Source organism: Tympanuchus pallidicinctus, unplaced genomic scaffold, assembly GCF_026119805.1.
Source record: "Tympanuchus pallidicinctus isolate F22 unplaced genomic scaffold, pur_lepc_1.0 scaffold6, whole genome shotgun sequence".
NCBI classification, from domain to species: Eukaryota; Metazoa; Chordata; class Aves; order Galliformes; family Phasianidae; genus Tympanuchus; species Tympanuchus pallidicinctus.
In genome coordinates this window covers 20,141,083-20,154,674 of record NW_026294780.1, presented here as the reverse complement: position 1 = coordinate 20,154,674, position 13,592 = coordinate 20,141,083, and the positions used below count along the sequence as shown (strand labels likewise).

General features: G+C 35.5%; 1 protein-coding gene across 4 annotated transcripts in view; it reads right to left on the bottom strand.

Annotated features, from left to right (window-relative positions):
• TMTC4 (transmembrane O-mannosyltransferase targeting cadherins 4) overlaps window positions 1–13,592 on the bottom strand; it is a 56,013-nt gene that overhangs the window by 11,705 nt on the left and 30,716 nt on the right. For all 4 annotated transcript variants that reach the window (XM_052705896.1, XM_052705897.1, XM_052705898.1 and 1 more), the window contains exons 8-14: window positions 12,094–12,255; window positions 11,119–11,321; window positions 9,274–9,445; window positions 9,058–9,189; window positions 972–1,051; window positions 694–801; window positions 418–559 (exon numbers count right to left, since the gene is read on the bottom strand). In XM_052705896.1, coding sequence (XP_052561856.1) covers window positions 418–559; window positions 694–801; window positions 972–1,051; window positions 9,058–9,189; window positions 9,274–9,445; window positions 11,119–11,321; window positions 12,094–12,255 — 999 coding nt within the window. The remainder of the gene's footprint in view (window positions 1–417; window positions 560–693; window positions 802–971; window positions 1,052–9,057; window positions 9,190–9,273; window positions 9,446–11,118; window positions 11,322–12,093; window positions 12,256–13,592) is intronic.

Below are 13,592 nucleotides of genomic sequence, written 5' to 3'. Positions count from 1 at the left end.
CCATACAAGAGAATAAGTAAACATTTAATATAAATATTTCCAGGAATCTAAGCTTTTTTATTTTTTGTGTGGTTCTACTGCCTAACAATCTGTTGAAATACAAAACAAACTGCATCTATGTAAAACAGTCTAATATTGAGAAATTATTAAAATTATCTCTTAAAAAAAAAAAAAGAGATCACAATCTACATATTTGTTTAGACATCTCTATAAGGAAAAGTAGCATTACCAAATCTGACATGGAATTATAGGAAAAGCACTGAAAATAGGAAATCACTCTGAAGTACACAACAAATAAACTAGAATAACTATAAGCATTTAAAAATACTGCAGAATTATATGAACATGCAAACCATGCTAATACTGATCATTTATTCAAACCACTCTAATAGTGATCGTGTATTCAAAAATACTTACCAACCGCCCTAAATTGTAGTAACAATCTGGGTACTTTTTTCTGTGTTTAATTGCTGTCCAGTAGCTTTGCTCTGCCTCTTCAAACCTCCTTAAGCTGTTCTGTACTATTCCCAGATTCATCCACGCAGCAGCAAAATCAGGTCTGCGTAAATTGGAAAAAAAAAAAAAAAAAAAGAAACAAAAAAGAGGGAGTGATGATAATTGAGTGTCTAGAACAGAAGAACCCATTTCTGCTTAGCCAGTGAAAAACACTGGTTAGCATTGTTCTAAACATACTGTATTTGTACAGCTAAGGACAGCAACTCTTCTGCTTCTTGGAGTTCATTTCTTTCCTTCAGAATATTTCCAAGGTTGTTCATGGCATGTACATATTTAGGGTTCAGCCTAAAATTTAAAATTGAAGAGATTATTATTATGTATGAGACACATTTCCGTATGCAAATTGTTAGCCCTTCATCTCTGCAGAGCATGAAAATGAATACCAAAGCATTTTCTCCTGGTTAAACATTAAAGTAATCTCAGGGTAGCTCAATAAAACAGCAAATTTTTAATACCTTACAGCTTCTCTGTAGTATTTGATTGCAGCACTTTGATTTCCTTTGTCAGCCAGGTTTTTACCAACGTTGTAGTGTACCTGAAAACACCAATGAACATTTTAGCAGATGCTGTAGAGTCACATATTTTATGGATTTGTGCTGCTAAAAATTATTAATAGGTACAAATAAATACAGATCCAAATAGATACAGTCAGTACTTATGTCAATAACTGCTGATTTTTTGTGGTAGGTGGATTCTCCAGGTTGGACAATATAGGGAATGAAAGCTGTAAAAAACCAAAATCTTAGGAATAAATAAATCGGCTTACCTGGTCTAGCTAGTTAAGAAAGATTATTCACTTCCTGATCTTGTAAATAAGCTCATCACACTGTCCATAAGACTCTTGATATGGAGACCTCTTACCCTCCATTTCTATTATTTGTCAGATGAATAATTCCGACTCATTCAAATCCACCACAGTAGAAGATAAACTACAACACTAAGCGTTGATTAAACTTCACTTTTACCTCACTGTAAGCCAAGAGAAATTTGATATAAACTGAATAACAACCATTTCTCACCACTCAAAAGACCCAACTATTTTTGTTTCACTTTAGCAACGCATTCCACACAGCATTTCTGAAACAAACAAACAAACAAACAAACCTTGACAGCATGTTGGAGGCCCTTCCTGTTATATGCAGTTGAAAATAAGGGAAAGGTCTAGAGTTTTGGGATAACTGCAGAGCAAATCCCTATGATTTGGATTTATGATAAGGATTCAATAGGAATTTCAGGATATTCATTTCAAATCCTATTTTAAGTCTACTGCCAGAAAACTACATTACCTGGTCAAGGGAATACTCAAGTTTAGAAATAAAAGTATTGTGAACACTAACTGCTGAAAATAGACTTCTCTGCAACTCGATCAGAATTCATGCTTTAAATTGCCTTACTATTTGAAATCAAAATGTATATACCACATCTAAAACAAACTTATACAATATCATTATTTCCACACCACAAAAATCTTATTTAAATCTCTTTAAAGAACACTATGCAGAAATTATTTTGATTGAAATACATAATGATAGGTTTGTAATAAATTTAGATAGCTCTAAATCACCCTAAACATTCAGAAAAGGATTTTTGTCTTATGTGTCCAAAGTTTAAATTCCCACTGTGTTTGGCACAACACCTGGGTCCCACTGATCCAGCACACACAGTTATGTTTGAACTCAATTGTTACAGCATTTTGTTGTTGAATACCATTTCTACATGACTGCAACTATACAGTACCATGCCACCAACAGATCAAGTTAAAATCATATTTCATGCTTTCTAAAATAAGTGAAAAAGTAGTTTCATTGGTTTTAAAGATAGTAAAAATGCTGTGAGGCTTACTAAGCATTCACAGAAGCAGCTCCTCGGGCTGTAAGATATAAAACAGCACACAGATTCAGCAACTCATAAAAGCAGTTCTAGCACAGCTTCCAAGGAAAAAAAAATAAAATATTCAGACATTTCCTTCATACATTCAGAAAAGATATGACAAGGTCTACTCCTAACAAGCAAAAGGATGGGACGTTTATATCAAGGCACAGACATTTATAAAAGTCAATTCACTGTGATAAAAAAAAATAGCATAGCTTTCAAAGGGTCATTAAAGTAAAATAATACACCCTAAAGATGTTGCCCAGGACTGAGTGTTATTTGCATCTCTTCAAGAAATTTTTCAGCACATTATAACAGCATTCTTAGGAAACTGGATGGCTTTGATTATACATGCAGTGAAGTTTACAGATTCAAAATCTATTCAGAGATATTTAGGTTATTAAACTTTGCTGCACTTCCAGATAAAAGATAACTTTTAGCAAAACAGAAAGAAATAAAGGAAGCCAACTAAGGCTATGCTAACCAGATTCAGTTTCTTTCTCTAAAGTTTTACAAATGCCTTTTTCTTCACGCTGCTCATTTTGAAGACATCATAAGCATTACTGCAAGGAGGAATTTGATTAAAGACGGAAGACAGAGCATATGAGAAAAAAAAACAACAACTGTGTATACCACCCACTCAGTCTTAGAAACATATGTTTCAGTTGTCTTGTGTTAGGAGTCAGTCAGCATTTCACTTTCAGACTCTATTTTTGCCTCATTTTCTTACAGTGTAGAACTCCCTGTAGTCCATTTCTATCTAAAAGAGCAGCAAAAAGCATATTCTTCTCATGTAAATAGGATTATTTAGCTTGCAGAAAGCCAAAAGATATCAATTCTTTCAAGTCAGAACGTCAAATGAAACATTAAGTGCACGTTTTGTGAACTGAATTAGAATGATCTATTACAGTATTAAAACAGATAACAAAGCTATTTTAATAAACTACTGCTTATTAAAACAATCTGTTTTTTTTTTTCTCTCCATGATTTCTTCTATCCTCAGATAGTGTTTCTGTGTAAAAGGAACAATGTTTCGACAGTTTTCCAGAATATTAAGAGTTCCTTGTTGTATATGTTTCCCAGCTCCCTTCAGGAGAAATTGTAACCTTAGCTCCTCTCTATATGGTGACAAAGAAGAAAATAAGAGAAGAAAAACTACAGTAAGCAAACCAAAGGAAACCCTCAGACCACCATAAACTTCCAACAACAAAACAGCTTCAAAGCAAATTTGCAGGCGATAAACATGCAATAAAATCTTTATCTTAAGAACAGAATCAGGAATTGTTTCTAAGCATACAGAACCATTGGAAGGGTGCAGGTTATTCTAGTTATACGGTCACGTCTCTCACTTCCCTGGGAATCACAGATGTCAAGATCAGCCTTTTGCCCTGCTCACCTCAACCAGGTTTACAAACAACCTGTATGCCCTCTGCTAAGCGCAGAGCTGTAGTTCTCTCTGATCTCACCTACAATTCCTGTCTGTACAACACAGGGACAGACACTTCCCACATACCCACAAGTGGCAGGTCAGTACGATGCTTTAAATTTAATCTCCAGAGACATGGTTCATTGGCTTTAACAGATACCACCCATGCCAACCTGGGAGAGGATTTTCCTTTCCTGATGAAACATTTAAGAACAGACATACCATTTCATTACTAAACGAGCACTAAAGATAGACATTAACTGAAAATGACACATTACATTATGCCCACTTGCTCCTTTATCAAACTTAAACAGGGAATTACATTACAGTAATAGCTCTAAAATGAACATTTCTCAGAGATGCATAACAACACGGCATTCTCTGCAGCAAGGACCGTTAAAAAAGAGTGATATACTAAAAATGCCCCATGAGAAAAGTGATGTGATTTCAACAGACAGCCATGTTTGAAGTTAACATAAGCGTGGCATCATGGCCTAGCACTGTGCTCTGTGTTTGTCTGCCCTTAATACCTCAATGGGTCTAAGATGTCATTATAGGAAAGTAAAAGTACCGTGTATTATTGTTAGACACACATGATGCTTGAACTCTTACTTACACTTACTCAAGTGTTTAAATGTGCATACACCTTAAAATGAGATAGAAAAAAAGAAAAAAAAGAGCCCATTTTCCCTGTACAAAATCATCATTAATATCAAACCAATTTCTTGTTCCACCCCCGCCCTATTTCCTGCCTCAAACCAGTATAGGAAGAAATTGAAATGCAGTATCATCTAGGAAATACATGTAGTGCTCAGCTGGAGCACTGATTATCGACTATTTTATTCTCTCTTCCTCACTGCTTATAATCACCTTTTCAACAAACATGAACATTTGCTGAAAAGGATGGAAGCAGCTCACAGATGTCAAAATTTGTACAGAAACACACAGTTCAATGCTAGCTTTTCTTCCATCAAACACTCTTCTCTTTCCTCTGCTACAGAAATTATGTTTTCTAAATAAAACAATGCTTTCTTTCTTTTTTTTTTTTGATCTCTTTGTTTGTGCAGCTAGTATCTTCTAAGGGTTCTTCTGCATTACTACACTCATATACAAAGCACATATACTCATATACTCATATCATGACATCTGAGACATTATCCATGCAACAAAACACCAGTTAACCTCTAAAAATATAACTGGCAGCATTTAAGGTATCCTTTTCAAAAGATAAACCCCTTTTAATATCCAACATAGAATTCTCAATATCTAAAGGAAGTTCTCTCTAGATCTGCTTTATAAAACCTTAAAAAGCCATCAATCGTGATGCAAGTTTTACAAGGCTTTTAAAAAAAAAATAGAGAAAATAGCCTTAAAAAAATCTGTTGTTCATTTTCAGTATGAGAATAGATTGTCTTTGACAAACTTGTCCCCATGATAAAAACAGTTTGCATGAAGCATCAGGAACAAAGCTACAGAATTACAGAATTGTAGGGGCTCGAAGGGATCTCTGGAGATCACCGAGTCCAACCCTCCTCCTAAAGCAGGCCCCCTACAGCAGGCTGCACAGGTTGGTGTCCAGGCAGGTCTGGAATATCTCCAGAGGAGACTCCACAACTTCCCTGGGCAGCCTGTTCCAGTGCTCTGTCACCTCACTGTGAAGAAGTTCCTTTGTATATTGGTACAGAACTTCCAATGCTCACCACCCTTAGTATCTCAAGGCAGACTAGTTAGCAGCGCATTCTGTTCAGAATGCCATAACTCCCTTGCTAAGTATTACAGAAATGTTGCTACTTAAGTGAATTAAAAAACAACAACAACAACAACAACAACCCAACAAGTTTATTAAATTACACGCTGCAAAGGGAAAAAAAAACAAACCTAGTACTAAATAGAACGTACAGACTATGTACAGACTCTTAACAATTTACAATCATTTAAATTATTTCAAAATCTCAGGAAAAAAAAGATGGTCAGTCACTGTGGCTGCTATTTTCCATATATTTCATTACATTATTGCACCTTTATTTGTATAATCAATTAAAAGTAGTCATCAAAAATAGGCACTGTCTGTGAATTCTTAAATTGTCATGGCTTTTCTAAAAAATAAGAAGAAGCAACTTGGCATTTTGAACAGTAACTTATTGCAGAAAACACCAGTGAGATGAGCATCTTCAGGACAGGAATATTCTTTAAAATTGAAAGAGAACAGTGTATAACAACATCAGAGAGTGAGAAGCAATACAATGATGTCTAGAGATGGTGAATGGCACTAGGACAAGGGCAAAATCTCACAACCTTATGTATACACAACTGAGGTAGTTCTGAGACCTGTCAGTGGAGGGAAATACACAGAACAAGGTGCAGTCCTTCTGCCCTGCATCAGTCAAGTAGCTCAAGATGATGACAAACCACGTGATAAAAGGGACAGTTTCTCCTCTCCAGATATAAAGGAAACCTGACTTGCTCAGATGTAGATGTGTAAACTAAGGGGATGAATACCAAGCCAGTAATCTGATATACTCAAACTGCAGTTGGGGTTTTATCATAGCCTGTAATCAGATATTCTAGTTTTTCAACAAAGCACTTATGGATTAGATTGCAACACACTGGCATCAATGAAAAGACTCAATTAAATCCATTGAGTCTTTCCTAAGCACTAGCACTGAATTATTTGAAATTGATGAACTACCTGTAACATGTCACCATCAGAAAAGAGTTTATGTAACCGTTTACAAAATTTGCTTTAGTAGAGACTAGACTGGCCTGGTTCTAACTCACACTAGTCCATTCCATCACTGAGCTCAAGGAATTCAACGAATCTATACTGTATGAAAAAATGTGGTGATATTAAATACATATACCTGCACCTCCTGCCTGTCTAGGCAAAATACTGCCATATGTATATACTGCTTCAGTCTACGAATCTTTCAACCCAACTTAAACACAGGACCAAGCAAGAGTGACATACTCCTGGACATAGCTCTAACATTCTTTTTTCTCTTTCTCGTGAATAAATAAATGCACATGCGTACGTACCTTTAAAATAGATAACATATACTTTTCTGTGTTGTGAACTTTAAAAAATAAATCTTTGCATCCTCATTATGGTACCTGATTACTTCCAATACATATCAAAATTACTGGGCCATGTTTATCATTAATTTCACCTTCTTGAGCCAGATACGTCCATCACTCAAGGGGTAGATTTGCTACTATGGCAGAGAATTTGATTTATTGCAGTTTCCATACCTCTGTCTAAGAGAGATGTTTAAGGAATGTGAGTGTGAAACTAAAGAAGGCAATATTGTAACTACTTGTTACTTAGAATTATGTTAAATTTACCTTACACTGCTCGCTGACACTTTGGAACTGAGAAGAGCTGTACTAAAAAAGCTGCAGGTCTCATTGGTATTTGGGAGACACCTGGAGATTTTGGAACCCTGCTACAAAACGGAATTAAAGCATGACCACTTAACATAAATCAAAGATGTTCTGAGAAAAATAGAAATGTTATCATCTGCATTCCATCTTTTAGTCTGAATCATTCTGCCACTGAAATAAAGGGGCCAATGAAGAGTGCTGTGGAACTAGTTTTAAAGGAAGTCTGCAATTTCTTGACAACAACAGAAGACTAAAATAGAACGTAGTTCCAACTTTTACATTTATCTTCGCTAAAATTGACTAGATGTAGCTAATCCATTATGAAAAAAAAAAGAGACTGGCACTTACAAATGGGTTCTCTATTGTTCTTGGCTAGTCAAGTTCCCTAATACTGCAACTTTAAAGTTACTCATTAAAGAAGTCTGGAATGTAAGTCTATAAAAACCTTCCTGTTCACATCCTCATGCTTGCTATTTGTGCAAGCTGTCACTAGTATCAATACAGCCCAGACATGTCTACATAGCCTAGTGTTGACAAACACAAGCTCGTTTTCCCTGTACACTCATTGGCTTTGAACCAGCTGCATTAGTTCAGTAGCTTGCACACAGCTTATCGGCTCAAGCACAGCACTGTGCAAACACAGCTACACAGCTTCCCAGCCAGACATGGCTGCTGTCCAAGGACCTTGGAGCAGAGGCAAAGAGTGTAGATCTGTCTAAAGCACTCGTACCATAGCAGATGGATAGAACTACACACAAAAAAAGCAGACTGCATTTGCTCCATTTACAGTATGTACTTGTCATTCAGCAGACAAGATATACTGAAGTCATAATAGAAGAGAGGATGGTTACTTACCACTGCCACTGTAAAATACAATAGCTCTTTTCCTATGTATCGAAATCCAAAATTGTTTTAAGACATAACTATGTTGTAAATATTGACCATCAATGCTTTTTAGACATCACCTCGGCACATTTCTATTCCAGTAGATGCTAAATTTGTCATTCTCTTCACAAAGTTCAGCATTCACAGGTATCTGTTTAAATTCTGTATCTTGATCTGTATTTTCTATATTCAACTTTAGACTACAGAAATGTAATTTTGCAAAACATCTGTGTGTTGTTATTAACAAGCTGTGGATTCCATTCCCAGGCTTACTGAAGATAGTCTGTTCTAAAATTCAGACAACATCAAGGCTATGTGGTATAGTCCAATAGATCCCAGCCTCAGCTATTTAAGAACTGCTGCAGAGCTCACCTCTGCAGGCAGGCTAGATTCAGTCTACTATGCCAAACACTGATGTTCATTCAGTGCAATGAAACATCAATTCCACCCCTGCCTTTTTCTCTCACTAAGTCCTGAAAGGAATATTGCAGTTTTCCTTAATGTCTGCATCTGAAGCCTAGCTCATTCAGCCACTGTAAAAGAGAAGAAGCAGGAGCAAAGATTTTATTCTGTCTTGCAGACACACAGATAACATTTCTTTCTGCCTTAGCTGTGTTGGTTATATATACCACTGGAAGGATTCTAAAAATCACAGTATAGAAGTTATTTAGATGAGAACACTGCAGCCTAAACTCTCTCAGATATTTTGCTGTAATAATCTGCAATTGTATAATCAATTCTTTTAAGAGATTTTTTTGACACATGATTTGACTAAATGCCCTTTCCTGGAGTATAGTCCCCCTTCTTTTCTCCCTCCCCATTCCCATTCCCCAAGTTCTGAATTACAACTGAAGATAATACTAAACTGTAATTTTTGCTGTCTGCTATTTCAGTTGAGTTAATACCATCATATAAGGTGTCTGATAATGTTATTTTTTAAAAACACAAAGAAAGAAAAAAGGTTAAAACTGACTTACTTTTGCATTGAGAGGGCAAACAGACAGTGCACTCCTAAAAAGCTGTTCTTCTGACCTCCACTGACTGCTGCGGAGTGCACAGCGCATAACGTTCATCAGTAAGATTCCAAGTACTGCCACAGCAAGAATTTTCTTAACGAAAGAGAGACAAGTTAAGAATCAAATCACTCAATTGAAGCACTTCATCATCAGCTTTGCTGACTGTTTTGATGGTACCTTTTTCTTGGCTTGCTTACTCAAGAGACTAAATCCATATGTAAACAGAATGCAATAGCCAATACTGGGGAGGTAGATGACTCTCTCTGCAACAACAAATCCTACACGGAAGAACAGGTTGCTTGCAGGAAGAAAAGGGATAATAAGAAATCCAAGTCCCAGTGTAAGAATTCTGCAAACAAGAAACAAGATTATCAGATTAGCCATAAAGCTTAATAAAAATTTTTCAATTTAACATACAACATTTATTTTAAAAAACCTAGGAAAAAAGTGCAAATGAAGCAGGGCATTCAAAAGCAGCATTTGGGAACCACATTAAAAAGTCAGATTAGGTTTCAGTAAGATTTTGACACTTCACTCTATTATGCACTTTTAAAACCTTAGCTATAATTACCAGAAAAGCAAACTTCATGCTTCAAAACTGCAAAATAATCCCATTAAGTATTAATTATGTAATATCTATTTAAAATATACAGGTAAGAGAGCTAATGATGAAAGCTACCTGTCTGGTTCTGGAACTAATAAGACCATAAAAAAGGGAAAAATATACAGGTCACTTAAAGAAATAACTTAGAGATGTTTCCAACCGAGAGCACTGTTTGGTTTTTTTTCCTCCCCCTAACAACAAGATTAATAGAATAGAATTGTGTTTAACCACATACAGTCTACATCTACACCCCTTCCACAGTCAGTGGAGAGAGGCATTTCATCTTCCTTGCTTTAGGTACCTATATCAGGAATGAGCAACTCTCAGCAGGTAACTAAGGAAGACAGAGAACTTAGACAACTGAGAAAATTGAGACAAGGTACCTCACAGAAAGGATCCTTATGAAGGATTAATGAACACCACATCTGTGTCAGGCCATGGGCATGGTTGTTGTGTACTCAAATTTATTGCAACTAAATCTCTATACTTAATGTATACAACAAACCTACAGTAAGGAACTCGTTAGTTTTCTTTTCTCTCCTCTCAGTGTCCATGGTCTTCACTACTTGGTTTTTACTTTTTACTAAAAAATGGTTCAGCAATATTGGCTTCATTTTTCTTCCTAGAGAATATGATGACACTTATAACAAGATTCAACTCCTCTCCAAAATGATTTCAGTTGTACAAATTAGAAATCAGTACAGAAATAAAGAAAAGGAAAGTTAGTCTTTGAAGAGACAAGCAAAGAAATGAAGTTACAGAATACCTCAGAAAGAAAATGGAAACATTCAGTACTTTGAAAAAAAAAAGGATGATCTCATTGTGACTAAGCTGCTAAAAAATGTAAAGGAGCTGAGAATTAATTATACATAAAATCCAAGGAAACAGAAAAGCTAACAAAAATTAAGCTGAAATCCTCAAATGAGACAGCATAGTTAACAATATAAATATATTTTTAGTTTCTTTTGGTAAAGTACAAATCATTTCTTCAGTAGATACAGTGGGTCAGTATTTTATTTATTAATTGTGTGACTAGCATTTGTACCTCCTGTCAAGGCACATCTCTCCTTTTCATTATTAAGAGAGGGGATTAAAAGAGATGATGACTTAGAAAAAGTGATGTCAACAACACACTGCTCTGTTCTGAACACAGATTACTTCTTACCACCTACAGTGCCATTTCAGGAGAAGAATAAAGCAGCCATCCATATTTCCCCCTCCAAGTGTTTCCCACTAGTCAGTGTACAGTGATGGACCCAAATTGGGATAAAATTGTAATGACAGCTATAAATATTTATTTGAACTGCATTTGCTAGACACTGGTTCCACTGAATTGTTAAAATTATCGGTACTGGATTTAACAAAATAATACTGTACTCAAGTTGTCCAGCCATTTAAAATTCATCACTGTCTCTTACCTTCTCTTATAGCTGTCTTCTGAGCACAGAGCTTGGCATATCAGGCCAATTAGGCAGAACCAAAGTGCTGCTAGTGCAATTATCCTCCAGTCACTGACGGATTTAATGAGGGGTATGCAACCCATTGACCAATCAAAGCACAGCCACCAGGGACACAACAGCAACCATGCATTCAGCGAATAGTAGTAATTATAGTTTATAGCCTGTCAGTCAAAAAGAAAACAAACATTTATTTGATACTAAACTTAAGTGTGAGGGGAAGAAACTTTAGTTCTTTTCTGCCATTTTTGTTATTGCAAAACATTGCTTATAAAACAGGCCTTAAATCCTTAAATTCTGTTAGGTTGCATCTAGCTGTAGACCACATATGTTACAGCTGTGAAATTAATTTTTTTAATTTTTTTTTTTTAAATACAGCTGTGAGGCTCTCCTCAGAGAAGAGAAACAGAGTTCTCTACTGTACAATCAACATCCACTTGCAGAAAGAATTTCTCACATCAGAAGAAAATGTCAAAAAACAACATCCTCATCTCCAAAACCCAGACTTAATAAAGTTAGAAGCATACAGCCAAAACATACTCCAAATGCACCAGACCAGAACTTTATGCTATTTTCTTCAATTGTAAAGGAACAGATGAAGAGTCAAATACAGTATGTGGAAATATAACAAAATGCAGCAAAAGCTAACTGCTGGCAAGCATGAAAAAAGTAGTGAATAAATGGAAACATTCAGTGTGTGCAGCACATACTAAATTGAATGCAAAGATTATTCAAGGTGTAGGTTTAAAAAAAAAACAAAAACAACAATGGCAGAAAATCACAAAGCACAAGGGAAGTGATTCATTACACATCTCACAACATAAAGATTGCCCATTTTGTTTCTTTAAAACACAAAATAAAATTTAATTAGCTGACCAAGACAAAAGTTCTAAGCATGTCAGAAAAAAAATAATAAAAATCAGCATCATAACTTACTCTCACAAACAAACTATCTGCAAATGAAGCTGGATTGTCTACTTCAGTAAAAGCTGGTGGCCCTGTGCCCATAATCCTCCAGCGTATATAAAGTATACCAGCCCCTCCAGACATCAGAAGAGTTATTCTGAAAAGCAGCCCCTTTCTTAGCAGACCAGCACTCTACAGAAAAGAAAGAAAGAAAAAGCATTTAAAAACAAATACTTTCTTCTTCTCCTTATTATACTCACATCCTTTTGGCCACCCATTTCAGAGAAGTTATTAATTGACATTTGTCTTACTTTCGCAGTTACAAGTCAAACTTCACTACAGTGTCTCTCTAACTCCCTGTGTTACAGCATTGTAGGACTCTCTTAAAGCTTCCTAAAACCTGATGGTTGAAATTAATCTAAGCAGCCTCAGTAAGTCCTAAGAGAAGCAGACTGAAGGCAAGAGTTTCTCCGAAATTAGGGGTCATCTGAACCACTTCCTTCTCTGTTGAACATATCTGAAGATGAAAACATTGATAAACAGTAGATTTTTACACGAAGGTGTTGACTGGATCCTGAGAAATGTGGTCACATGATCTGAAGTATGAGCTTTCCTTTATCCGTATCTTCCTCCTTTAGCCTGATATGCTTTAAATACTGTATTCCCTTTAAAAACTAGTTATACATGATCTGTTCTCTATGTCCTCCATAAGAGCTAGCATGCTGCTTATTACCATCTATGATTGAAATACACTGATTAGCAAGCATCACCATAATTACTTATGAATCAATACTAGCTTTTTCTGAAAACTATGAAAAAAAAAGTCTTATTGAGCAAAAGATCCAGCAGTGTCCTGGCTGAAGGTATTTATTCTCTAAAATGATGGAAAAGTGAAGTTTCAAAGAGATACTCAGATGAGTTTTAAATATTTGTAGCTGACAGTGGAATCATCATAAAATATTTAGTTAAATGCATACAGAAATAAGCTTGTAATGGTGAATTTATATAAGCTAGCCTTTGTGCTCAGATGACTATTTCCAATCTGCACGTCAGTAACAGAAGTCATTACAATGAGGATTCAAGCAAATCATTGCTAAATACTTTTTTTTTTTTTTTTTTGGGAAAAAAATTGTGTCGTGAAGGAAAACTGCATTGTGACAATTTATATGTCTTATTACAAACTAATTACACTAAAAGTGTCATCCCAGGTTTAATTTCATTTAATGAAACATGCACCTTCCAAAAGGCCACACTTCACAAACCACAAAATCTCTTAGTAAGCAGGATTTTAGAAGAGGGAGAAGTGTTACCACATGTCTTATTGCCTTTGATTTAGAGCTTACTGAAATCTGGCATCAAACTGAAAGTAGTCTCTCAAATCAAGAGGGCAAAAAAAATGTGTGCAATTAAAAATTTATGACCTGCCTTTCAACAAGACAAAACAAATGAAATTTAAATACACTTAAATGAAAAGACCTTGACACATTTTTTTTTTTTTTTTTTTTAAAGTTGCAGGAGCTAAAATTAAT